Source organism: Lissotriton helveticus, chromosome 12 (assembly GCF_964261635.1).
Source record: "Lissotriton helveticus chromosome 12, aLisHel1.1, whole genome shotgun sequence".
In the NCBI taxonomy this organism is placed as follows: domain Eukaryota; kingdom Metazoa; phylum Chordata; class Amphibia; order Caudata; family Salamandridae; genus Lissotriton; species Lissotriton helveticus.
In genome coordinates this window covers 854,368,443-854,396,385 of record NC_136073.1, presented here as the reverse complement: position 1 = coordinate 854,396,385, position 27,943 = coordinate 854,368,443, and the positions used below count along the sequence as shown (strand labels likewise).

The 27,943-nt window shown below is 46.9% G+C and overlaps 1 protein-coding gene across 3 annotated transcripts in view; it reads right to left on the bottom strand.

Moving 5' to 3' along the window:
* HDGFL2 (HDGF like 2) overlaps positions 1-27,943 on the bottom strand; it is a 130,817-nt gene that overhangs the window by 64,433 nt on the left and 38,441 nt on the right. Inside the window, exons 8-12 of one of the 3 annotated variants that reach the window (XM_078668584.1) lie at positions 15,285-15,372; positions 13,835-14,258; positions 12,289-12,362; positions 11,116-11,186; positions 150-220 (exon numbers count right to left, since the gene is read on the bottom strand). In XM_078668584.1, coding sequence (XP_078524710.1) covers positions 150-220; positions 11,116-11,186; positions 12,289-12,362; positions 13,835-14,258; positions 15,285-15,372 — 728 coding nt within the window. Of the gene's footprint in view, positions 1-149; positions 221-11,115; positions 11,187-12,288; positions 12,363-13,834; positions 14,262-15,284; positions 15,373-25,087; positions 26,286-27,943 lie in introns of those variants that run through there. The other 2 variants (XM_078668583.1, XM_078668586.1) reach the window with 2 other exon arrangements.

Below are 27,943 nucleotides of genomic sequence, written 5' to 3'. Positions count from 1 at the left end.
GCAGTGTCAGGTTCCACAAATCCCAACTGTACTATCCCTGTGACCCACGATCACCTGCGCGATCCCTGCAATCCAAGACCCACTGCACATGTAGCACCTGTAACACAAGATCCACTGCACCCACAGAACTCCCAAACCTTTCTACTTACTGGATTGTCCACTTTTAATGCAAACTTGATATCATTATGGAGCTTCTGTAGTTTCTCTTCCACCGAGGGCTCTGAAATGAAAAAGGTGAGGATGATCACATCTCCAGCTAAAGGCAATGAAGGGGCTGGTGCTACCGCGTATGCAGAGTTTCGCAGAAAGAGAGAAATACCCACAAAGATACCCTTACATAAAAAATTATCCTGGGTGAAGGAAACAGTTACAACTCACCACAAATCAGGGGTCAACCATTAAAAAGTTTTCAACCTTGTTCCTACAGATACAATACAGACAGTTTGAAAATCATTGGGTATTCTCATGCAGCAGAAGGAAGGATGGGATACATCCAACATAATCTTTACATGAATATTTTGTTGTATTCCCTTTTGCACAGCAACTTTAAGTCAATACAAAAAAAGTCATGGAGGGGGGCGTGGCCAAGATGGCGACGGAGTAGGACGTGCATTTGTCCCCTCCGGCGCCGGGCCCTGAAATAGCTTTGTCTAGCACTGTCCCCGGGTGTCTACCTGGGGTTTTGGGCTGCTCCGGAGCCTCATCACTGAAGCGGCCGACGGAGGAGTGCTTTCCGGCGGTCTCTGAGCCCTCGGTGGCGAGGCGAGGTCGGCGGCGGTGTCCGGGGCCTGGGCGAGGCCGGACCACGGAGTGGGGACCCTGGCGGGGACCCGACGGCCCATCGCAGCTGGGGGCATCGAGACCGGGTGCCTCGGAGTGGAGGGGAACCAGCGGAGAGGAGGCCGGCTCGGCGCATCAGTCTCGGCGCCGGGGAGGGGGCGGAGCCTCCTGGCCGAGCACCCGGCATTGCGCTACGGCTGTCGGCGCACTCGAGGCCGGGGTCTGAGGCCTAGCTGCCGGACGTGCTGACCTGCTGCCGGGGGCCTCGTCCGGACGCCCCGATCTGCGGAGAGTGGTGGTGGTGGCGGCCTGTGGGGACTGTGGAGGGCCCCCCCTATGATCATTGGCTGAGTCGGGTCCCTCATCTGGGGCCCACGAGGTGTGGTTGGCCGGACCTGAGGCCTGAAGACCGCGGCGAAGACGTGGGACGTCGTGACTGTGGGGCCTCTTGAGGTGTGAGACATAGCGGTGAGGAGGCGGATGAGCAGTGGGCCCTTCACTTGGGTGAACAGTCGCTGAGAGCCCGGGGGAGGCTGCGGATTGACCATACAGCTCCGGTGTGGCCCCCCCTGCGTGTTGGGGACTGGTTTACGAGACTGGACCTGAGGGGCCGGCAGGGAGGGGAGAGGTGGACCCCCCCGAGCGATCAGCGCAGCTGAGGTTGTGGATAGCTGCGGGCGTTGCGGTGGGAGCTGGAGCTGCGGGGGCTTCCCTTACTGTTGTGGACCTGCTTGCGGTGGGGGCACATCTGGAGCTAGTTGCTGCGGCTGGGGCTTTGGGTGCACGGAGCGAGATCGAGGTGGTGGCACCGGCTTGCCCAGCGTCTGCAGCATTCCTGTAGTGGCCGCCTTGAGACTGCCTTGGGATCTTGGAGCGGTGAGAGACAACTGGCGCACTTGTGATGGCCCTGCCCGTCCTCCGTCCTTCTGCGGGACGCTCTTCCGACTCTTGGGAGCAAGGCACTGGAGCAGTGATGGCCAATAATCCCCGCAAAGTGAAGGCTGGGAAAGAGGGGGCTGCCAAGAACTCTCAGGCTCCGGCCTCCCCTGGCCAGAGTTCATCATCGGGGAGATCGGACGATGAGGCCCCCGCAACTAAGGCCTTCATGAAGGAACTTTTTACCTCCATCAAAGATGATATATCGGAGCTTCGCGCCCAGCTGACGTCGGATCTTCGCGAGGTGCGGCGGGACGTCGACGGCATTGGGGACAGAGTGGCCACCCTGGAAGATCACGACCTTAGCATGGCCAATGATGTGCACTTGCTGCAGCAGGACGTGCTCCGCCTGATGGAACAGAATATAGACTTGCAGGCCCATGCGGAAGACCTGGAGAACCGTTCCCGCCGGAACAACATTCGCATTCGGGCGGTTCCCTGGGACGGTGAGGCGGGGGATCTCCGGGAATATGTGCAGGCGCTCTTTCTTCAGATTCTGGATGAGGAAGACGTGCAGGAGATCAGAATGGATCGGGTTCATAGAGTGGGCCTGCCCCGGCGGAACGGAGGTCCCCCCCCTGATATACTGGTGTGTGTCCACGACTTCCAGCTCAAGGAAAGGATTCTGAGGAAGGCGCGAGACATACCCTCCCTACAATTTAGAGATCATCGCCCTCAGCTTTACCAGGACTTGGCCGCGACGACGCTCCAGAAGAGGCGTGTAGGAAGGTAGATCCCTGACTATGGTTGCCCCCAACTTTTTGCCTGGTGTTTTGCTGGTTTTCTGACTTAGTTGACCTGGGACCCTGCTATTCAGGGCCCCAGGCCTACTGCTCTCTCTGTAAAATGGATTCCATGTACCTTAGGTACATATCTAAATTGGATACTGAGTCACCTTACCAGTCCCTGTACAGTGTACCTTAGGTACCCAGGGCATAGGTGTACCCAGGGCCTACCAGGGGCTGCAGCATGTATTATGCCACCCCTGGCTGGCCATCCAAATCTGACACAACTGGCTGCTTGACAGCTGGGGCAAGGTGGTGTAATCACCCTTTGCTTTAGATATAGTATACCTATATCTAACCCTAAAATGGACACACAGATCTCCTATCAGTCACTCCTATAGCAGGCCTTAACAATCCTGAAGGCAGAGTGCTTGGAATCGTGTGAGATGGTGCTCTGGCATGAGCTGAGCCTGTCTGCGGCTTTCGGGATCCATCCCTTAGCCGTTTCCATGATATCGCATACCATATACTCTTAAGTGCATTATAATCCTCGCGGTTATATGCCAACTCTGGTATCGCTTTATCAAAACATGTCGAGTAAGGTGTCATACGAATTGGAATACTAACCCCTCGCCAATTCTGGCGACGGGGTTAGCATTCCACCCTTCTAGAGGGACACGACATGTATGTAACCCCTAACCCCGGTTAAAGTCAAACAGAGCCTCAGCTCCACAAAATGGATGCTGCCACCGAGACACAAGTCTGCCCTCCTGCTGCTGGGAGTCCTCCCAGAGCAGGAGATAAGGACAAAGGGTTTCCTGCCAGGGGCGGTGCCAGCACCGTCCCAGACAGGGTTTTGTGTATTGTAGGTAGGCAGGGCTTTAGAGGAAGGTGACTGCACGTGGCACCCCGGTGCTCACTGTGCATAGGCTGGCTGGAACCAGTTCCAGGGTCACTCCAGACCCTGTGCTGGGGAAAAGCCCGCCAAGGAAGTGGGTGTAACCACCCCCCTCCTAGTCCCACCCCTAGGGCAGGACTTAGTCGCGTGCCAGCCCCTTTTTACAGGATAAAGGTAGGAACTGGCCCCCTTCCAAATCAGATCATCTTTGAATCCTGAAACTACTTTCCTCGAAAGGAACTCAAGACTTCTTCCTAAGATTTCTCCCTTGTGACTAAGGAGTAGTCACCCTGCATCCGCAGGCACCATCTTAAGAACACTGCGGTCTGCTGCAAGTCTCTCCTCCGGATCAAGACTGCCCAGCTCGACGAGAACCGGCTTCCCTGGCACCTCTGACCTCTACCTGCATCATCAGTCACGCTGAGATTCGTGGGTGTGACGAGACCTCGAGGGACCGGCCATCTTCAAGACTGCACGACTTCTTTCCAGCAAGCCCGCCGAGTAATTTCCTGGTGAGTGCTTTGGGGTCCGAGAAGCCCCGACCCTGAGCAGCTCCAGCACCGAAGTGCAGCCTCCCAGCATCTCCACGATCTGCGTGGGGCCCTTCTGCTTTTTGCTGCTCACCGCGTTGTTTGGCTACTAGCCCGCTGGCTTGTGGCCTTCTGAACGACGCCCGACGACATTTCTGCTGCTGGTCTGGTTGCTCCAGGCTGGCCCTTGCTCCCTTCCAAAAGAGGAGCACCCCGGACCCTCCTGGTCCACTCAAGACACCATTTTGAGTCCACCGCGTGGGCTTGAATTAGCCAAGGCTTGTTGCCCAATCCTGGGTAACTTCGACGCCGACAGCTTCATCCATCGTGGGACAGCTCGCCTCTCCATCCTGGTCGCCGACAACGCCTCCTGGTCCGTGAGATCTGTAGAGCCAGCGTCGCCCACTCACCTGACTGCGGTGACTTCGCCCGGTGCCATCCTGGTGCCCACTTAATCACTGGCTAGTGATTCAAGAACTTGGTCCCCTCTGCTTTCAGGTTTCCTTCTTCCTTGATCCAGGCTTGGATCCATCGAACTTTTCTTCACTGGTCGCCTGCCAGCAACTTCTTCCTTCCAGGCTCCTGGTCCGGCAACGAGATCCCCGACGTCTTTTCAGACCTATGCAGCTGCAGCCCCTGGGCTAGGTAACTTCGGCACTTCGGTGTCCCAGCATAGCCTCACTATCCTAGGGTCAGGATCCACTGTCGTTTTCTTCCTACCAGGTCGGGTTCGCCCGTGAACACTAACTTTGCCTTTACTAGCCTCCATAGACTTTGTCCCGCATCCCGCGTGAGAGTGCACACTCTGCACCCGAGTCCCCTAGGTCTCCTAGAAGTAATCTAACGATTCCCTAGTCAAGTCCTAGCGATTCCAAAGCCTATTAGTAGTGTACTTACCTGCTAGTAATTTCGCATTCCACTTTTAGAATATATGGTTTTTCGTGCCCCTCGGGCATTTGTGTATAACGTGCTAACTTAAGTATTTTCGTAAGAGTTTTGTTGTGTGCCTAGCACCCTGTCCTCATAAAGAGTACAGGGTTGTTGTGATTCTAATAAATACATTGGTTATTTTCATAACACTTGTGTGGTGTCCTTTCACTGGGTGTTCAAGGGGTAATGTGATGGTAAAACAGCTGGCTTAACACGCCCTCTAGAGTCTTAGCCTTAGACTGCTCGTATCCATGCTACTAGGATAGCTGGTCTATAAGGTTGACTTACAACCAATCAATAAGGGTTGTTTGGACTGATACATAGTGATCACTAGAATAGTGAGCACTGCACATCAGGCCAACTTCTCACAAGGCGCGAGTTCCGTCCTGTCACTACCTACCTCCGAGAGCACAATGTCTCCTATTCCTGGGGGCACCCTTTCCGGATCATCTTTCGATGGCAGAACAGGTTGGCTCAGATTCGCTCTCTCCGGGAAGCAAAAGAGCTGTTGGGACTTGGGGATGAGACCCCGACTCCCGACCGTCGGAGCTCCTCACCGCGGAGAAGGCGCCGTTCATCGTCCTGGCACAGGGTGGGCCCGGAGAATCGCAGGAGGCCCGACCGCACGACTAGCCTTCAGGAACGAGGAAATGCTGTGGCCTCTGTGGCCTCCGCCACGCTTCCGCCGTCGCAGCAGAGCTCTGGGGCGGCCTGATCTTCGTCCTGCTTGCCTTGGTGCCGGAGGGGCACGCACCTACAGGTAACGGGGCGATGAATGTACTTTCCGAGAAGACACCCCGGTCTTTGGCCCTGGGAGACTCGTTCTTGGGTCTCCAACTACGCCCCCTGGGAGACTTTCTACGGGGACTGTCCACCTTGGGACTCATTCTGTTTGTGTTTTGGGTTGTTGGGGAGTTGAGGGGTAGGTGGGGGGCAGAATGGGGAAAGGAGGGGTGCTGTTGGGTGGATGGGGGCTGGGGGATGGGGGGGGAGGGGTGGTGACGACGGGTGGTCGGTTGAGCGTGTCTGGGCTGGTGTGAGGGGAGACTTCCTGGGCCTGGGAGGTGTCTGGAGAGGGGGATTGTCGAGAGGAAGGGGGTTTACTGGATTTAGCTGCTGGAGAGCTGGGAGGCCCGAACTACCCACATGCCTATTAGTTTGGGTACCTGGAATATAAAAGGCCTTAACTCGCCGCAGAAGCGCCTGAAATTGTGGAAATACCTCTTGGATCACCAATTAGATGTGGTGGGGCTCCAGGAGACCCACCTGGCCCGTAGGGATGAGCTCCGGCTCCGACATAAGCAATTCCCCCTCATATACAGGTCTTCCGCTTCTACTAAGCATAGAGGGGTGGCCCTTCTGTTTCGGTCCTCTATACAGTTCCAGCCTCTAGGAGTGAATAGCGATAAGGATGGCAGGTGGCTGATGGTTAAAGGGGTGCTTCATGGGCGCTTGTGTACGTTTGTAGTGGTGTATGTGCCGAATGCCCAGCAAAATAATTTTCTTCAGGGACTGTTGGATGCGGTGGGGGCCTTCGTCGAGGGTCACCTGGTGGTTATGGGGGACTTTAATATGGTATGGGATCAGGTTGTGGATAGCTCCCGTGCCCAGAGGTCGGACTCTGGCGTATTCTCTGCTATGACTAAGCAAAGGATGGAGGAGCTGGGTCTTCTAGATGGGTGGCGTGCGGTGAATATGCAGTCCAGGGACTATACGTTTTTTTCTCATGTGCACCACACCTACTCACGCATTGACCATATTTTTGTGAATCAGGCCCTTAGGGGAGATGTCCGGGCCTCTACGATTTTTCCTCTCTCTGTCTCAGATCATGGCCTCTTGACACTCCAGCTTCAGTGGTCAGTGAGGGGGGATGGGTATCGGAAGTGGTACTTTCCGGCGGCTTTGGTGCGTGATGAGGCGTCCTGTAAGGAACTCAGGAAAGCCATTAGGGAGTTCTTGACGCTTAACCCGAGCTCGGACACCTCGGTGTTTAATACCTGGGATGCTTGTAAGGCCTCACTGAGGGGCACCTGCATAGGGCTTAATGCAGCTCTTAATAGCCTGCGTAGGGAGGAGAGAGAGACCTTGGAGGCTGAGCTTGAGAGACTTGAGCGGGCCCACAAACTGAATCCTTCTCGCATGACACTCCGACCTCTGACGGCTATTAGGGGGAAGTTGAAGGCGCACTACACCAACCGCTCTGAACTAACCCTCTTGCGGCTGCGCCGGGGTTCGTATGCTCAGGGGAACAAGGTGGGCCGCCATTTGGCTCGCCAGCTTCGAGAAAAAAGGGAGAGGGAATATATAGGGGGAATCCGGGACCCGGGAGGCACGATTCATCATCGGGACCGGGATAAGGCGGATATTTTTGGGCGGTTCTACGAGACGCTTTATACAGGCGATTCTCTAGATGCGGAGGCGCAAGACGCCTTTTTATCCGGCCTCCCCCTCCCACAGGTCTCTGCCGTCAGCAATGACCAATTGGCTGCCCCCTTTACTAGGGAGGAAGTCCTTGAAGCGATCAAGGCCCTGAAACCCAATAAAGCCCCGGGGCCTGATGGGTACACGGCTTATTTTTACCAGTCGTTTGCCTCGGAACTTGTCGATTGCCTGGTCTCCCTTTTCAATAGCATGGCGACAGCCGGGGAGACCACGGGCACTATGGCTGAGGCCCTGATATCTGTGATTCCCAAATCGGGGAAGGATCCCTCCAGCTGTACCTTGTACCGCCCAATAGCCTTATTAAATGTGGATGCCAAGCTGTATTCCTCTCTCGTCGCCCGCCGGTTGCAAGATCTGATGCCGGCCCTTATACATCCGGACCAATCTGGTTTCATTAAGGGACGGCAGACTCACGACAACTTACGGAGAGTGATCCACCTGATTGAGAAGGCCTCTAGGTTCCGGATTCCTGCGGTGTTGGTAGGTCTGGATGCTGAAAAGGCCTTTGACCGAGTCGATTGGGGCTTCTTGTTCCGCACCCTGACTGCTTTCGGATTCTCCCACCAATTCCTTACGATGCTGCAGGCTAATTTCCATCGTCCTACCTCGAGGGTGCTGATTAACGGGCACCGGTCGGCCGCCTTCCCCCACTCTAGAGGTACGAGGCAGGGGTGCCCTCTTTCCCCTCTCCTCTTTGCCTTGAGTATTGAACCTCTGGCATTAGCGATTCGGGAGAATGACCGCATCAAAGGCATACCCTTCACGGGGGAGCAACACAAAATCTCTCTTTTTGCAGACGATGTCCTGCTGTCTTTAGGTGACCCCGCTCAGTCCCTGCCGCCTGTCCATGAGGAGCTATCCAGGTTTGAAGCAGTGGCGGGATTTCGAGTCAACTTTGACAAGTCGCATGTCCTGAATTTGACCCTCTCCTCAGCGGAGGTAGACCGACTACGCGTAATGACGACTTTGTCTTGGACCCCCTCGTCCTTACTGTACCTGGGGGTACGCCTCACGCCAACTGTGGGCTCCCTCTTTGCGGCGAATTTCCCCCCCCTGTTGGCCTCGGTGCGCAATGACCTTGACCGGTGGAAGCCAAAGTTCCTTTCGTGGCTCGGTCGGATACATGCGCTTAAAATGGTCCTCTTCCCCAAATTCCTTTACCTTTTCCAGGCCCTACCTATACCTTTGGACGCGGATTTCTTTCGCCGCCTGAAGACGATGATGCTGAAGTTTGTTTGGCAGGGGGGCCGGGCTCGGATACCCTTTACGACGCTTCGTCGGCCTAGGGAGGAGGGGGGAGTTGGACTCCCGGATATGCTACTGTATTACAAGGCCGCACAGCTGCGGGTGATAGTGGAGTGGACCCAGCAGCTTTCTGAGAAGCATTGGCTACATATGGACCGGGCAGTGGCAGGTAGGTCAATCTGGGACCTGGCGTGGAAGCCTAAGATAGATCGCCCAAAGAATGCTTACATTAGCACACCCACTAGCACGGTTTTAAAGGTGTGGGATACGGTCACTGGTGACGATCGGTGGACCACTTTCCCATCTCCCTTCACCCCTATCCACTTTAATCCGGCCTTTCCGCCGGCCGCTCAGGAGGGTCCCTATCGCCAGTGGCGTGAGGGTGGATGTCGGGCGCTTACGCACTTGTTTCATGGGAACGTACCCCTCACCTTCCATAATTGTATGCGTGATTATGGTCTATTACCCACAGAGAGCTATCGCCATGCCCAGCTTCTTCACTGGGCGACCACAGAGGGGGTGCGTGAGGCGGCTACCCGTCCACTCTCTCTCTCTTTGAATCCTTCTTACTTTGCACTTCGACGATGCGGGGAGCGATTTTCTTTTTATACAGCCTGCTCCTGCGCACGGCGATTGCTCCGCGCCCTCGATATATGGAACGATGGGAGAGCATTTTGGAGCGGGACATTTCTGACACGGAATGGAAACACCTCTGGAGGGATGTGGCAGCACACAATCACTCTGTGAGCCTTCGGGAAGCCCATCTGAAATCGATGTATGATTGGTACCTGTACCCCTCCAGGCTCCATCGCATCTTTCCTACGTCATCGGACCGTTGCTGGAGAGGGTGTGGCCTGTTGGGTGATTTCCACCATATTTGGTGGGATTGCCCGATCATCCGCCCCTTCTGGTCGGAGATTCTCTCCCACATCAAGGAGATATTGGGGTACCCGATCTCAGACTCGGTGGCTCATGTCCTGTTGGGTCTTCGAGACCCATTATTGGAACACCAGACTAAGGCTGATAAGCGTATTCAGTGGTTATGTCTCGGGGCGGCTAAGCTCACCCTGGCGGCGGCGTGGAAAAAGCCGCAAGCACCGGCTGTATCATTGTGGCACTCGAGGTTGTGGGGCCTTCTGAGCATGGAGAGAATGTCGGACATCTTCCTGGGGGACTTTAAGAATTTCCACTTTCGATGGGGTCCACTAGTCCGCTTTTTGTCATCTGGACTCCCGTCTGCTGTATGCCCGCCCACGCTACGTGCTTTGCACTTGTTCCAAGTATGATTGGTTTGTGTGTCCTGCCTCCGGGATATGTGGGAGCATGGCTGTGTTGTCACCACCGGGGAGGGGTGGGGGGGTGGGGGGGGGGGAGATCCAGTTTTTTTTTTTTTTTTGGTTACTGTTTATTGTTGCGACTCTGCTTAGCTTGGTGCCTAGGAACTGCTATGGCTTCAAGCACCTTTCCTTTACTGCTTCTGGACAGTGTTTCTTTGGTCCATTGGGAAGGCACGAGCGTTGTGTCTGTCCGTACCTGATGTAGCGTGTACTATCGTGGACTGCTTACAGCATTTTCGTTACAGCTTATTACACTCCCCTGTGTGGGATTTGTGGCGGGGTTGTCGCCTATTCCCTTTCTTTTCCCCATTTCCTCCCTTCCCCTTTTTCCTCTGAATAATTACAATAAAAATATATTTTACAAAAAAAAAAAAGTCATGGAAAATGACAACGGGAGATCACACTAAAGAGACAAGGAAAAAAACACAAGGATCAGGATGTACTGGACGAAAGGTCTTTTCAGAAATGCACTTGAAGATGGGCCCTCCCATGATAGGAGAAATAGACCTTCAGCTGTTAATCTTAGTAACCAAGATTACCATAAAGAGTACTTTTTGGAATTCTTGAACAGGATAGGGGTGTCTGCGAACGAGACTCCCAAACTATGCACTGTGTAAAACGTGGAAGAGAAATATTAATGGTTACCTCTCCCCAGAGAGGGTAACCAGATTCTAAAGCTGAAGATGCCAACAGGGTCTTATTTTTCAGCAACCATGTTCTGCAATTGGTGGAATCTAAAAAAAGAGGAATTCTGAAAAAAGGGAAATGTTGTAACTTAATCAAGTCTCGTAAAGCTGTAAAACAACAACATTACCAATCCAGGCCAACACCAAATAGGAATTGAACCTACTTCAGACTGCATCTTCAACCCATGTTTGCAAGTGGAGGCAACAAAGTGCCACGACACCAGGTTACACACTTCATTAACTGGAGATGGTACAAGAGTCATGCCACTTGAAACTCTCCCAGGTTATGTGGCAGGCTTCTCTATAGAGCCGTTCAGATGCTCTCTTCCAGAATCCAGTATTCTGAGTCCCAGGTTTTAATTTTCCGCTGAGGACGTTAATTCATCCTGTGACACCTCCAACAACAGATGCAATGCTACTATTAAGAGCTGCAGCATATGGAGTGGGCAACAGGGCATCAGTAGGCACCTTTCAAAATAGAACAGCCCCTCTCCTACAGGTTAACACTGTCACTTTTCTTGAACAGCCAGGTTAACAATTTCACCCTTCTAGAATAGTCCTTTTATATGCTCACTCTGCTTAGAAAGAGATTACATCTTCGCTTACCTTTTTTCTTTTCCACTCTCCTCTCTGAAATGGGTTCAGGCTTTTTCTTGGGTTTATCCACTTTGGAAGATCTGAAACCAAGATGGATGAAAAAGAAAAGAGCACTGAAGTGAGCTTTGGAGAATTCTTGTCAGTAGTATGTCCAATGAACTATAGAGTGAGAGGTTCTGAAGGAAACAGTAGTGATTGGACAAGCCTATGACAGTAAGCTGCAAAATAAAAACTCCCAGAATATTATGGAGTGACGTGATTCTGATAAATGCACCATTTATATAGCATTGTAAAATTGTGCAGTACTATTCATGCAGGTTTAAGTGACACACGCAGGAACCAGTCCACTTACAGGAACGAAAGGGTAATGATGAGGCTTTAGAATGAACTACATAATAATATAATGATAGATCAGCAATTTGGCAGCAGCAGATGTACACACCAAATATGGCGGATGATAGTGAGACAAGAAACGCTGAAAGGTTATTACTGAAACTAGACGGACGGACAGTGGATGAAAGGACTGAACCACATACAGCATTCTAGGCAATAGACAATCATGCAGGTTGAGTGAAAATAGGTCCAGCAAAGAGTAGTTAAGATGCAGCAGATTTGAACAGTATAAGAACCAACTTTAAAAATCCAGTTTCTTTTTATATATTTGTGCAGCAAAGACCCCCGCTAAGGTTACCGAAGCACAGTCAGTACACCGAAGCACAGTCACTGCACCAAAGCACAGTCAATACACTGAACCACAGGAATACTTTAACAGGAAAGTAGGAGGGACTTTAACATTTATCTGTGGGAGGGGCTTTCCCATGATGGACATATTAAAGCCCTTTGGAATTAACATTACTTGTTTCGTCGGTATGAGAGAACACATGCTCAGCCAAGAATGTAGTCTTCAGATTATCACTGGCCGTTTTTCAGGTATATTGTTACCCATGAGCACCTGGCTGAGAATCGGATTACCTTCTGGAGAGCTCGCCAAAGTCAATCCACTCAATACAAAGCAAAATTAGATCTCAGAATTCTGTGCTGCCCAGTGGTGGCAGACAAAAAACACACACAAGGACATAAAGGGATGGAGAAGAATTGCCCCAAATTTATGCTTCTTCTCTGCTCAACAAGATGCAAAGAGGGAAAGTGCAAACAGCTTTTAACTGAATGAACAAGACGTACCTGCCTCTGGGCTTTTCTTTCTGAGCAGGTTTTCTTGGAGACTCAGGCGGACGTTTTTTTACTGGTTTCCGTACCTTTAACATAAATTAAAACAAAAAAAAGTAAACAGAGAGGAGCAGAACATGCACAGCATTGTTCTGCCAAAACTAAGTTGTGTTCCTATAACTTAGGGAGTCCAAACCAGGAAAACAAAACAAGAATTAAAGGCAGTCAACGCCCATCCCTCCACCCCTACACCTATCCCTCCACCCCTACGCCCATCCCCCCTCCACCGCCCACCCCCCACAGATTAATAAAGAGTGAGGTATAAGGAGGATCCAGGACCAAAGTGGGGTGGGATAGCAAACAAGCTGAAAATGGAGAAGGTGGTTAGAAACAATCTAGTTTAAAAGTTTCGCGGAAACCTAGGAGGTAATTCACTCTTATTTCAGAGCTTAGGTTCCATAAAAAGCAGGCTCCCTTCCCTACCGGAGACACTATCTTGTGACTGTGTTCAATACTCCACACCCTTCTTTTAGTAGCATCTTCCACAAAACGTGAACATATAGAAATCAAACAAGTATTTTAGCATCCACATCTATGTATGTTACCAATGACAGAATTAAAAGTAACTGAAATTCTCTCCCAGGGGACCCCAGATAGGTTTGGTGAGCCAGTAATTCTGGGAAAACTCACCACTTTTGGAGCAATATAATCCTGCGTATGTTAACCACAGGAAAGAAAATTATCACCTCATTTTTTGTATATTCACACAATTTAAAAGGTTAACACGTTTTAGAATTTTAAATCACTGGACAACAGCAGTACAAGCACTATATACATTAAGGAAAGGAGAGGACAGTATGGGTGGTTGAGGAGCAGCAGCTCAGAATGGCAAAATATCCACTTCCCTATTAAAAAAAAATCATTCAAAATTTAGCATTATGGTTTGATGTTCTGGCTTACATGTTTGGAACTAGAACATATTAGGTATCAAATAACATATAGGAGTATCAAGCACGTCAATCTCCAAAAGGGACTGCGATGACAGAAGTCCAAAGAGATCAAAGTAAAATCTGACCTAGGAGATGGAGTCACTACAGCTCCAAGTGATAGGACTTTAATAGGTAAAGCATGGAGTATGTTAGTACAAGGCACACAATTTTAAACTGGAATTCATTAAGACCAAACACTACAGAGGACAAAATGTCACAATACGCAATTACAGAGGATTTGTGTGCTATGATGTCTACAACACCTATTTTGACACACACACAGTAACATTCCACCTCCTATTAAGCACCAGCGTTATGTCTCAGTAGTACACGGACTCATCATTCCCTAAATTCTTCACCTTTTAGATGCATTTTTTTCAGAAAGTACCATTTGTTTTGTTCGAAAGAGGAAAGCAAGTGGCAACTAAAACTCAAAATGGGACCAGTGACAGACACTGAAACAGAAACTTTGACAGACAATTAGGATTACATTAAGATGGACAATTTTTACAGAACTGCCTCTGCCAATCACTGCCCTACACTGCAGCTAATGTGTAATCGTCTGCTCTCACCTCTCGTTCAGAGTCTGATCCAGAGGAGGACGACCGCCGGATTTGTGCCTTTTTCCCCCTTTTGGATGACCCATCAGTCGCCTTCCGTACATGTCCATCTGTTGCTGAAGGTCTGTTTTTCTTGACCTTTTCTGGTTTTGCCTCTTTCTCCAGTTCAGAATCAGAGGATAACGCTGGCCGGGCTTTGGGTTTTTTTGCTTTCTTGGGAGAGCCCTCTTCCTTTATACCGCCACTCTGGCTGCTGTCACTGTCACCTCCTTTCTCTGCCTTTTCCCGCTTCTTGGCTTCCTCCTCTTCTTTTTCTTGCTCTCGCAACCTTCGCAGTTCCTCCTCCTGCTCCTTCCGTCTGCGCTCCTCCAGTTCTTTCCGCCGTTCCTCGTCACGCTTCTTCCAGTCGCTAATGCGGTCCACGTCACTGTCGCTGCTACTGACAGAGAGACACAAAATAACTTCCATACAGGGCAAAGTATTGCGTACTAATGAGCAAGTTTACTTACCGGAGACTGTACAGGACGGCCCAGGCTCCAGAGGAGAAATGTTGCACCCAAAACATACAGGCAACCATCACCAAGATTACCGTCCCGACCCCCAAGTACACACTTAATTATAAGCATTACCCAGACCAGCAGCCACACTGCCCTCAGAGGTCCCCACACTACACCATCTTCAATACCAAGGAGTGCCTGCCCATGCGTCTCTCAGCCTTTGCCTCCTCTACCAAACAGCATACACACTACATGAACCCTGTGCTCATCTGTATAGTATTCAATCACAAGATGGTTCTCAATACAACTCGTTGAGTAACTGATTGCATGAGAGATATCGTCTACTCAGTTTCAAAAACCATCTACCATATTTGTGAAGACACAAGTGACGGGAGATTAGCCTATATAGCCTCTTGTAAAGGTTCATTATATAGTCAGTCACACATTATAAACCATAGTAAACAAAAATACCTTCTGGCCGTACATATGGGTGCCAAACCAGACAACTGCTTAACTAAAAGTACCACCTTAATCTTTGAGGCAAGAGGTCTGCGACCACTCCCTGCTGATAATCGAAAGAGTTCTAAGGAGTGAGAGAGTAGGTCTTATGAATGTATCTCGACATACTAGTAAAGGAGGCTGCTTTCAAGCTCAGAGACAAGTAGTCTCTTATTTATAGTTCCTGATATAATGGTGGCTGCCCACTGAGGAATGCATGGCTAAAGGTCTCAGATCTACATCAGTCACTGCTGAAAATGTAAGTAGAAGGCTGTGCCTGAGACAAGTGGCCATCAAGTCTAATCAAGCCCTTTGAGTGAAGGGATATGCTTACCAGCTACAAGGCTGGAGGTCTGCCTCTTACCTGTCCCTGCTGATGACAACAGCAGTCCTCTGGCAGTGAGACACGAAAGGTCCGACTTACATGCCCCTACTGGAATTTTAAAGAACAATGCTCCTACTCTCACCTGTCGCTGGTGGAGCTGGAAGATGCCCTCGGAGGTGGCGGTTTTCGGTTGCGAGGTTTTGGAGGCATCTTTGGTTGTGCCTTTGCAGCTACAAAATAAGTTCAGGTCGAAATTAAATACACGGTATTTAGTTCTTGTTCTTCACCATTGCAATCCTTCCCCCCCCCCCCCCCATGAGCAACGGAGAAAGAACACAGGTGGGTGGAGTGCGTAAAAGAAGATCATGAGAGAAAACGGTTACTCACCAATTTGTTTGTGGAACAAATTCTTTAAATTACCTTTGTAACCTGTAGCATGCTCCCACGGAGTAGGCTCCAATGGACCAACTGAAGCTTTGAAAGCTGGTTGGAAATTTGGAGCTATTGTACTGTTCCTGTTGTTCTTTTGGGGTGTGGGGAGGTGAACAGTGGAAGTTTCACCATAAGTTAAAGGCAAAATATTATATGGTTAGAGGAGTTTTTCATTAATTTCTGAACGAGTAGATTGTTCAGAGACCTGGAAGGGGTGAATGAAGAAGGAGGTGGAGGAATTCTAGGAGCTATTTCCAAGGTTCTTGTATATGCATCTTATGCTCAGACAAGGTTGCTGCTATGAATAATCTTGCAGGATATTATGGTAGAAGGTATTTTGAGGTCATTACAAGATAAGGAGTGGTTTACAACAGACTAAAAATAAACCTATGTGCGAGATGTGTAGCTCTTCATGGAGTCTACATCTTTGCTGGTGACAAAGGAGTTTGGGAAATGCAATAGGGAATCAGTGATGCTAAAGAACAGTACACTATTTGGAGTGATCGCAAAGCGGGAGGTCAACTATCTGGGTCAGCTTCACAGCTAGCAGGTACGTGTTTGAGACATGGGAAGATGAAATTGAGATAATCCAGTTCGGGAACTACAAAGGCCTATCTCGACTATTCACAAATGGTTTCAGGAGGACCAGGGGTAAGAGCATGATCATTAAAAGTATGGAAACACTGTGGAGCCACCGTAAATAAAACAAAAACATCGAAAAAACAGACACGGAAAATGTACAGTTGAAATACTTTCAACATATTTCGATAGCATGTTCAGAGGTTAGTGACATGCTCAAAGACGAGTAGGGCTTGTGCTAGGTTTGTGTTAGGGAAAGGACTAAGAGGCAAGGGTTGTTCTATGGCTCAATGCTATGGTAAGGCTTAAGGTTGGCATAAGGATTACAGTCATGGTTCCAAGAGTATTTAGACTTAGGTGGGTTGTTCTATTCACTGTTGACAGACCAACAGCAAACATGTTTTATAGACATTTCAAAATGTTGCTCCCGTCGGATTTTGAATTCTATATTGGTACTCAGAAAATAGCCACGGGACAGTGTTTTGTGTTCTAATTGATCAGAACCCTCTACAAAGCCTAACAGTTACTTTACATGCTGAGATTCCAAAGCTTGTGATGAGCTCAAATAAAAATAAAAAATCCAATTGTAATTATGTGTATTTTTCTACATGTTTCAAAGACAAATGATACAAAATTGTGAAATCTATGGGGTATTTTATATCTAAGCATTGGCCCGAGGATGGTCTTGCATATTAATTATACAAGAGACTGAAACGTTGAAGTATGTCTACTACTTGCATCTTTGAAACCAGTTTGGCTTATGTCAAAACACAAAAAATGTTAATATGAACTGATTCAGTCCCGGTTAAACTACCTTCTTGTAAGAGAAGACCAGAGTACTTGTGGCTTTATCTATAAACTGGATAGACAGATTAGTCTGTTGGATGCTGGAATTTGTGCAACCTCTCATTTCTGTTTATGTCTTGTTTTGACCTTTTAAGTAAAAAAAGTTTGTTTTATTGTATGTATCAAGTGTTGAATGACTATCACTTTGATGCTCAGTACTAAGAGATATCGCAATGTATGTATTGTTAATCAAATCTATTTAGATTTCTTGTGTTAGGATTTGAAGGATCCCCTTGTCAGCCTTTTGTTATATAGCTAATATTTCCCCAAGCTCTAAAGGGTAACTGAGTTGTCCTTTACTGGAAATAGAACGATTTAAGCATTACATTGTTGAGCGTCTGAAATAGGCAATCAGCTATTCCATTAATATGAACAGGTAAAGGACACTGGATTACTGAACAGAAATCCTAGCAAACTGCCTCCTTGAGATATTTTAGGAATAATGTAGGTAAGTATCTAATTTTGATCCTTTATGCTGCAAGGAATGATTGGGAATTTCGAGTGTCAATCAGGAGCAATAGCTATGATGTGCCTTGAACTTTGAGACAGATAGCAGAGAACTGCAATATGTCTGGACAAGAGAAAGAAATAAGGCAGAGCTTTGAGAAACACTAGGAGCTAGTAAAGGAGAGACTGGCTGGGAACTAACAATTTGGTTTTGGTGATTAGGAACAAACTGATTCACAATAGTTTTTCAACTGCCCCCACCAAGTCCTACTAATCTTAGAAAATGTGTAAACTTACAGCAAAGCGAAGCAGGTTTATGTGATACAGCACTGCCAAATATGTGAATGGCGAGTAGCTTATAACAGAGAGATTTATAAAGTGGGTCCTGTAAAAGAGACTACTGCCGAACTAGCGATTGTAAAAAAGGTCACTGTGGAAGCAGTGCTTCAAATCGGTGACCGCCCCCCCACCCGACCCCACCCCTTCCCCATCCAAGCCAAAGAACACGAACTAAGAAGGAAAGTTAGATTTGGAATTTGGAGGAATGTTTTTGAGGTCAAGGAGACAGAGCTTAGCTAGGATTCTGAAAACTGGGAATATACTATTAGATACTGGATGGATCTTTCTGTTGTGCAATGAATAATGGATTTAGATCCAAGACTAGAGTTTATGATATACTGTTTTGAACCACTGGCAGGAAGAGTGCCTGAGACATAAGATTCAAGCATGTCACAAAACCTGGCTAAATGTGCATCTACAGCTTTAGCCTGCCAGGTGTGGCCTAGGTGAAGGAGATGACTTGCTTTCAATTATTAGTTTGCATGGATAGGAGGCTGCATGGCAAGTAGGTGAGGGTAGACGAGGTTTGTGGTTGGAATGATCAAGAAGTCTGGAATGCAGACAGTGCATTTTCTGCTAGTACACCATGGATATTGTACAGCTGCACTTTGCTTCTGAGGAGGGAAGCTGTGGCCTAGTCAAAGTAGAGGCTAAAGACCAGTGACAAAACCTTACATGAAGCTGGGGGAAATGTAGTTTTTTTTTTTAAAGCAGAAAGGAAACCTTTTTCCGCAGAATAAAGAAGGTATGGCCCTTCCATTGTAAGAAGCAGAAGTCAGCTAGTTTGGACAGAGCAGTCAAGGACTTACTGCCCAGAGTGCAATTTGTTAAAAGGGCTGTTCAACTTCCATATACAAGAGCAAGATGCATCAACTATTCAGAATATATCCACAAGACATCTGTACATAAGAAAGCATCTAAATTGGGGCCATTTACAGTTTGTTTATGTTGGCCATCTTGTATGGTTTCCACCATCACGGGTCATAGCTGACAACCCGGAGCCGAAATGTGCTAAGTGGACCACTATCAGGGCTTCAATTTGGTGCATCTCAAGGGTTCCAGTGATACTGATGCAAAAGCAAGGTTGAGGGATGATAGAACCCCTGGTTGTGGCATCAAATCCAACAGCACCACTAGCATGAGCCGCCAGGTCAAGCCCAGTGCAGTAGAGAAGCAAGATTTAATTCTTCAATCAGGGGACAGTAGTTGCCGAGAAGGCTATAAGATCCAAAGGAATTAAACCACAGGCTGTTCTAGATGATGGACTCCAGCGGGTAGGCTTCATCAAGGCAGCAGCACAGTCTGGCTTAATGTCCTGGATGACTGCATTAATCTAGCAGGTATACAGCAGTGTATGAAATCAACCTATGTAAGGTCTGATCACACAAAGAATTTGAAGAGTGTGGGGGGGCGGCGGAGCACACAGTGACTGCCAGCATAGGGAAGCTGAAATAAGGGCTCAAGACTCCGAGGATGCAGTGCAGGTAGCAAGCAGATGGGGTTTGTATTCATGCACAATATGAACATAAAACATAATCCAGAAGTTAGAAAGGTGCCAGTTAATGGAATCAAGTGGAACAATACAAATATATTGAACTATTTGTGACTACAACATGCATGCATGCAGCACCTTTCAAACAAGGCATTAATCGAAGCTAACATTTCCATGTCACAGTGGTATTCTGTACCAGTCTCATGGTGCCATAAACATTTCAATAAGTAAAACATCCGCTCACACTGCCATGGTGACACTTCACAGAAGGCTGCTACGGATGGCTATTACCTGGCTTCCCTACTCACCAGTTTACATAATAAGTGTTCCCCTTAGGTACATAAGAGCCAGCCGTGTCATATTTCCAAGATCACTACAGATTTTGTAAAGGATTTGCAATGAAATTCATTGTAGATTAATTTCTCGTGTGACTATCCCAAAACTCTGTCATGGTTCTGACCCTTGTGATGCTACATTTGACACCTGTGCCTTATAACTTCTAGGCAAATATCAAAAAAATAAAAACCAAATAGCCGTAGATGTGAAACCCTGGTCTTATTGCAGATATTTGTTGTCAGCGGTCTATGGGATGGGATAGGACATATACGTAGTGGATAGACACCAGAAGAGTAAGAAATTGACAAACTTCAATGAAAGGGCATTACACTTCAGAAAAGGATTCCATGGAGAACAGGGACAGTGGCAAAGGCCAATTCAATTCCGACTGTACCATAATTTATGCTAAAAGTAATTGGTTGGTTCTGTAGCTTACCTGGACGGTTTATGGTATACTAGACAACATAAAAACGGTACAAGAGCTCAAATCAGTGAAAGGCAATACAAACATTACCAGGACTCAGGCATACTTTCCCCAGAGAATGGTCAGGAGGTTCAAAGAGGATAAATCCAAGCTATTGGACCACATGGGTAACCAAAAATCATGCAGATCCGAATGTGGGAGATAAAAACAAACACATTGGCATGGTTTGATTTATTGTCGACTCAGAATTAGTACAGCTAATGGCCGCTAAGAAACTCCAGGGGACTTAAGACACATCAGAATAGCGTGCAGGGTCTCCCAAGACAAAAAGATTCACATTTCCGATTTTCCCTAAGAGCTGGATTTGTCTGCACACCAATACACAAATCCACTTCCTGAAAAGGTTAAGTCTAATTTTTAATAAATTCATAGAGCAAGTTAAAGTATCTTTTTTCTGAATTTGTTGACTAGGGTGGATTATGCTCCGTATACGAGATCATCAGTACATGTTACTTACCACAGTAGTTTACAGCTGGATCCTCGGATGAACGTATGCTTTATTAACCGTACCAGAGCACATCCCTCCGCACTAAAACAAGGACACAGGGTATGTGTAGCCACCGACAAACAAGTCCTGCTTTCCACACACACAGGACTTTTTAATGCCACAGCACTCTTTTGCTGAATACATGGGGGATGAAAGCTTGTACACAGGGTAGTTGGCTATGGGAAGGATCTGTGCGTCTACAACTGAATGAAGGGCTGACAGACGAGCCACAAGTTTCTGAAAGAGTCCCTGTACTCATGGTTACCTTTTTCTTTATTTCCTCCTCTTCGTGGGAAAGTTACCACACTCAAATTTCCAATAGAATACGTTGTTGCTTTGTATTCCAATTTCTTTTCCACATACCTTCTTACTGAATTTTAAACTGAACATAAAAAGAGAATTACAGGTGACCAGACAAAAAATGATACTAAAAAGGAAGCAAACCAGGACACAGTGAGATACACTCATGTAACTAAAAAAGTAACCACATAGAGGGAGATGTGTTATGGAGTCTAATTCTAGGGAGAGTCGGGTCAGAGTAGGGTGACACATTTATCAGAAGGGGGATACAGGCGTTGCACTTATTCACATGAAAGAGTAGCTCCGTTGCCAATTACAAAACATATTAAATGTGCTCCAAGGGTTCCGGAAGGTTATATTTCCAAACGATCGCCCCAATACTTCCTGCAAGCACAAAGTCACACTTCATACAATGAAAACATTAGAAGCTGCTGATTTCCAACTGTTGATGTCAAAGGAAAAAGAAAATCAGTCTGTCCTCTTTGTGAACAGTTAAACCAACCCTGAACAGCCATTAAATAAAACACTGCACAGGTCTGAGCGAGAGATAATGAACTCAAAATGACTCTGTATACAGTTAGAGTAGCGTTAGACCCCTCATCTGGGATACTGTGCAAACTACAAATCCCAGCCCTTAAAAAAAATAAAACAGTGGAATGTATTAAAAATACTTGATAATCTACAGGAAAGAAATAATAAAAGAAATAAGTCACTTCAACCATACTTTATCAAGAAACATTAAGGGTATTTGGATGGCCAAAATAATCAGAACCTACTAGCATCTTTATTAGAGCAGACTGGCTATTGTGCATCCAACCTGGCTTTTCTTATTATTGCACATCTATACCTTCACACATCATTGAACATCTGAAGAAATGTCGCCCTTGGGAAATGAGACCCTGCAGGCACCGAGAGTTTTGAAGATGCTTTTAAAAAATAATGTCAAATTACAGTTTTCTATTTTTGCATGAATGGAAAGAAATCGGTTCACTCCAATTCACAATTAACCACAGGAGAATGTAACGAAAAAGAAAAATGGTGGCCAAGATACAGCAAAACACTGACCTTGCGTCACCACCCTTCAGATGACAAGCTTTGGTTAACTACTTTCACAGCTACAGTAAAAAGCAGACCATTCCCTTTTATGCCAAAAGTCACAGGGAAACCAATATGAGCAAAACATTGGCATAAAACATCTTATATCTGCTGTAATTTCTAGTTGTGGGTTTGAAGCTACTCTTGTCTAAAACAGGTCTTCAATAACGTCCAACAAAGTTGGCATCGGCTTGCGGCACAATATCCAACGAATAATGCTTACAGAAAGCATAGGGCATGGACCCAGATGACTTCTCACTAAAGTCCCTGTAATACATACCTCTTGAGTGCCGTCTTAACCAAGGTGGTATAATCAAGGAACCCAGAGCGATAAATAGCCTTTAAAGGGCCCATGCAGCACAACACTATTACACTCGAGGTAACTTGTTTGATGCAATATGGCACATCTATGTCTGAATCCGTATGAACAACGCAAGAACACTGTACAATATAAATGACACCTTGGGTCTCTTTCAACATCGAAGAGAGCGAACACTCCCACTACAGCTCTGATGATGTATTACTAAGTAAACCTGAAGGCAAACATCCACATTCTAAGGAAAAATCAACAATCTTTTCTTGAAAGGAGGTGGCATTCTCAGAAATGTACACCCCTAAGAAAGGCAGAGCATACGCTTTTACATAATGACAAGAGTAGTGCATTTCCACGCAAGCAGACAAATAGCTCAAGACACAAAACTTTCCAAGACACCATGCTCAATTTACCCTAGGTGACACTTGCAATCAATTTCAGGCACCACTTTTAATGCATTCAGGTGCCACACTGCTTGAACACAATATCTTAGTTTCAGAAAGAATGAGCCTTCTGGAACTCATCACTTTCTTGCAAAGGTTTTTTTTCTTGGAGAGACCAGTCTCTGTTGGAGATTTCCAATTTTCCAAATTAACCAACATGTGAGCCTTACAACACTCCTTGGACACACAAATGAACCAAGAAGAAAAATGACAGAACACAGCAAAGTGAGAAACTAAGCAGCTTCTGCCAGGCTTGTTTTATGGCTGAGTGCTCAGGAGAGTCTGATCACTGGGCAGAAAGGAGAAACAGATCCCACTAGAGACAGCCGCAGTCAAGAAATGAGAAAACACAGAAGACAAATAGTCACAGAACCATGTACAGCTGTGCCACAAGTTTAAAGCTGCAAGGAGAAATTTTACCAAATAACAGATTATTAAAAGACAAAGCAATACCATAAAATTCATACTGTAAATGTTTTGATCAGAGACTCTAATGGCACAAAAATGAGAGGCATACCGATCTTGGAGGTTTATGCAGAGAACTTGTCAGCACAGCATGGCAATGTGTCACAAGTCAGCAGACAACCCATTCACACCTTCAACCAAAACCTACATATATAGAGAATACCATCTGCTTCAAGTTCTGATAACCTACATCAGTCGTAAATGGATGGTATCCTTCCAAGACAATAGGTCACACTTACGCTATACCAACTCGTTTCAGACAATTCTTTTACATACAAATATTAAGAAGAATCTATACCTTAACAAACTCCACCATCACCTCTTGCCCAATCATACTTCCCGTGCACCAGCACTGGCTCAACAGTCAGAACCAGAGATCCATCAGCTACCAAGATATCACACTATATGGACAGAACAGATTTCCACCATCCAATTAAAGACACAAATGATGCAGTATCGCAACAGACAAGCCCTCTCTCTCAGTTGGTCAATGGGTCTAATCTCTTTAGCTTCTACACTAATCTCCTATTCATGAACACTCACATTAATGACACCATAAACTCTGCCTGCGGTGCTCTTTTCTCCTTCCAAATCCTTAGGGCAAGCCTTAAGGGATATTCCATTTCAGTAGTCCAAGATACTACCATACTCAGATAGGACTGTGGAAATGCCTTATTGATCACTTCAGCCACCTCTAAAAGTGTACTCTTCAACTCGACTGGTTTCAGACTCCAAGAAATATGACCACACTTCCCAATCATTTAAGCAACAAGAACCAATACTTGCTAATCTAATCCTTCAAGAACTCTAACTTCCACAAACTACATCAGTGTTTCCTAAAGTTATCTGGCACTGCAAAGACTCTTAGAAAAAAAAACAATTTTCTGGAAAGCTAAAACGTTAAACTCTCCAACAGTGTGTAAAAAGCTAAAAACATTTATTCTCTGCACTTTGTCTTTCTTGATTCTCCCTCACTTTCACCTCTTTCTTCAGGTCAATGATCTTTACTGACTAACTCAAATCACCATAATCAATTAAATGTGTGTGTCACTTACCTTTGTCCACTTTCATTTGGACTGTAAAGATGGTTTTTGGAAGTAATTATATACTTATTTTTTTTTAATTATCTCTGTTCTATATAACCACTCTTTAAGAGTCTCCTTATCTTAGCGTTTTTTATTCGGTGCCCTGAAGCCCAAGTGAACAAGAGCTGCACTATGTGGACTATATAAATAAAAGTAGATTCAAGCAAGATGCAGGGATCAAGCGAAAACAAACGAGTATCTGGGATTTGTATTAGTGAAGGTAAGGCTGGTTATCAGCCAACTCGTTTGGTGGCAGTACCAGCGGAATATAGTCCTTCATGCAGAGCTCAATAGTTGTAATACCACAGGCTCATTAACAGCAGGATGACTAACTCCTCGAAGCAGGAAGCAGTGGGACCAAGCAACTTGGAGTCACCTTGGTGCTTTACGAAGACCAAACCTGTTGATTGCTTACTGTGTTGGGACGGCTCAGTATTTTAGAGCGATTATCAATGCCAGGCCAGAACAACTTCTCAGAAAACTAACAGTACACTTAAGAGAAGCGTTTGTTCGTTATAGTGTCAAGCATAAAACTCCCCATACAGTGGCCTGGCCCTTTATTGGGGGGAAACCCCTCAATTTATACTTTTAGGCTTGAATGAAATGTTCTGGGTATTCTTATTAATGTTAAGTCACTTGCAAAAACACAGACAAAAATCACACACAAAACACAAATACGATCTAGACAAAAAAACAAAATAAGACCAGTCTCCAAATTATCAAGTAGCATCTGTAATACTCAAAATAACTAAAGTAGTAAAACATAACAGGTGCATCGCTGCAGAGAAGACACTGCAAAATCTACGAATTGTAACAATATTTATTTTAAAAAAAGGCAAAAGTCAAAATTCAGCGGTAAACAAGACTTAAAGTTTCAGCTTCACATTACAGTCTTTAAAAATGCAGATAGTACCGATCTCACACTGAGTCCGGGCTATTTCTGAGATAAAGTAAGTGTCTCTTTCGGTTTCCAGGATCATACTTTTTAAAAGAGGGTGCAGCGTAAGCACCAGGACCCACAACATAAGAAATCAGTAAGAGGAAAAGTGTCCTTTCGGGTCCTGTGAGCTATTCGACGTGTCATGACAGACCAATCTTCACCCTCCATGGGGGCTCTTCTTCCTCATTTCCTCACACTCTTCCTTCCTCTGTGCTCCCACGACCTCCTTCCAGCTCTTCCCATGGCAGACAGCCACCTCCATCTTCATACCCCTCATCGCTCTCTTCCTCACCATCCTCATCTTCCTCTTGCTCTCCTAGTGCTAGAGCCCCACTGTGATCTGCCAGCATCTCCATTTCTGACTTTACTTTTTCCTCCCCTTCATCCTCAAGCCCCCTGCTGTGGTGGGCCTCCAGCTCTTTAGTCTCTTCCCTTTTCTTTTCCTGTACCCTCTCTTTTTTGGTGGGTTGCCTGGCAGGTAAGCGCCCACCCCGGTAGGCTGCCAGCGCAGCATCATACTTTTTCTTAAGTGCAGCCGCCCTAATATTGAAGGGCATTTGCTGCTCAGGGGTCTGCTCCCACCACTTCCGGCCCAGTATCTTGGAGATCTGGGAGAAGGTCAGGCCAGGGGTTTCTGCACGTATCTGGGGTCTGTGCTTAGAGGCAAACAGAAAGAATGCAGTGGGTGGCTTTTTGGGTGCATATGGGTCCCTGCGGCGACGTCTACCCCGGCGCTTTAAGGGCTGCTCAGCATTGTTCCCAATACTACAACGTCGCTTGGCTCCATGCGACAAGTGTTCGAAAAGGGCTCTCTCACGGGGTGAGGTGCTTCGCCAGCGCACTGTGCAGGCCTTCGACAGCGCCTCCACATTTACAGAGGCTCCTGGATGCCGGCGCCGAATCTCCACCTGGCAGGCTTGTACGAAGAAGGCAAATGCAGACATGTGACTCTGGGGCTTGTATGATTCGATAATTGGAGCTGTGGAGCTGCCAGGGTTTCTGTGAACTCTTGATTCAAAGAGAGTCTTCAAACGATATGGGTTTGACTGTAGGGGCCGACCTAAAAAAGAAGCATAAACATTACAAGTATGTATCACGTGACTGCGGCCCAGGCACAGCAAGCAGTGCCTGAGGGGTCAGATGCTAGGATCTGAACCCCACAGGACCGACTGTCTTTAAACCCGGACTTCTGCAGCATATGCAGTACAAGTTACTCACCCTAGTATCTCCTGTATTCCCAAGTCCTTGCACCATACTTGTGGAGCGTCCTTGCCACTTTAAAGACAGTACCAGAGCACGTGAACAACACTAAAAAAGGAGGTCCAAGCACAAGTGTGGCTACATGGATGCAGTGTTCCTAGCCCCATTAAACACTCACACCCCCTCTGCCTTTACTACACCTCTGTTCGTTTTCATGAATAATGTATGCAAGTTAACACAGCAAGGAGAAAATGGACAGGCCTCAATATTGAAAGAGGCTGAACGACAAAGAGTACATGGATTACTATGGTAAGTGATGTACTCCAAATGGCATTCTAGCCCCTATCATTTATTCTGCTGTTATGATATCCAAACACAACTGTTCTTTGGTGATGCAGCTGAAACATCGATCAAAGGCCTGGCCAAATGTGTTCCTGAGCCTGCTTGGAGGAAACTGGGTATCGACTTTGGAGCTTAAAAGAGCTTTATGAAACATCATGGCACAACAGTTCTTGGCTGACTCTCGGGAGATTGGTTTCTATTGGAGTTGGTTGGCTAACTCAAGTTGGACAGAGTTGGAGGGTCCTCTCTCAACCTTTCATAAGCTAAAATACTGGGGTCCTAAGCTGTTCAAGTATGGGCACTTGAAATAGTCTTTTCCTTTGTCCTAACCAGGCGGAAGAAATTTCCAGAAATGGCTAGAATGCCTAAAGCAAAGTTGGCATTGAGGGCGTAAGAGACAACCCACCAAACCAGGGAGTACTTAGAAGCATATTTTCTGGGCTACGATCACCATATCCAATTAAAAGTGTATCTTTAAAAACAGAACAATTTGATCTAGAAAGGGCTGTCGGGATCAGAAGATCCAAGACTATCTGGAACAAATATGGAATCAAGATCTAATCTGTAGAGGTTTCGCGTACCTAAGAATCACTCAGGCCAGTAGCAACTCTAAAGAAGGGGGCTACAAAACACCTCCGGCTACATCCAGGAGGGTTACTATGAGCATGTGGAACAGCCATGGAAAAAACGAGAAACCTGGGGAAGGGCACTGCACGTACGCCCCAACATTAAGGGCCGGAGCTCTTTGGAACCATGAGGCAGAGATGTTTTGTTAAATTCAGATAGAAGGTGGGAAACGCCTCAATCTTTGGCTGGGCTACCATGACCTGGCACACTGAAAGCCCAGGTCCAATCAGTGAGTTCTCATACAGGCTTCAGGTAATGCATAGAATTCACCAAATGGTTGACCAGATCAGGCTACAGTTTTCACAGGGGAATCGGTGCATCTTCCAGTGTGAATTTGTCAATAGGACCTCCACTACACAGATCAGCCATTTTTGTAATGCACAATTGATGAATGGTACTTTATAGATGGTGTGTTGATGGCACAGAGGCAGTCACTCTTCTGCAGTCACGCAAGGTAAGTCACAGCGCAGCCACCTTTAATTTTGCACTGCACTCCTGTCACAACAGTATGAAGACTTTAGAGGTTGAGATGGACGGTATCTAAAATAC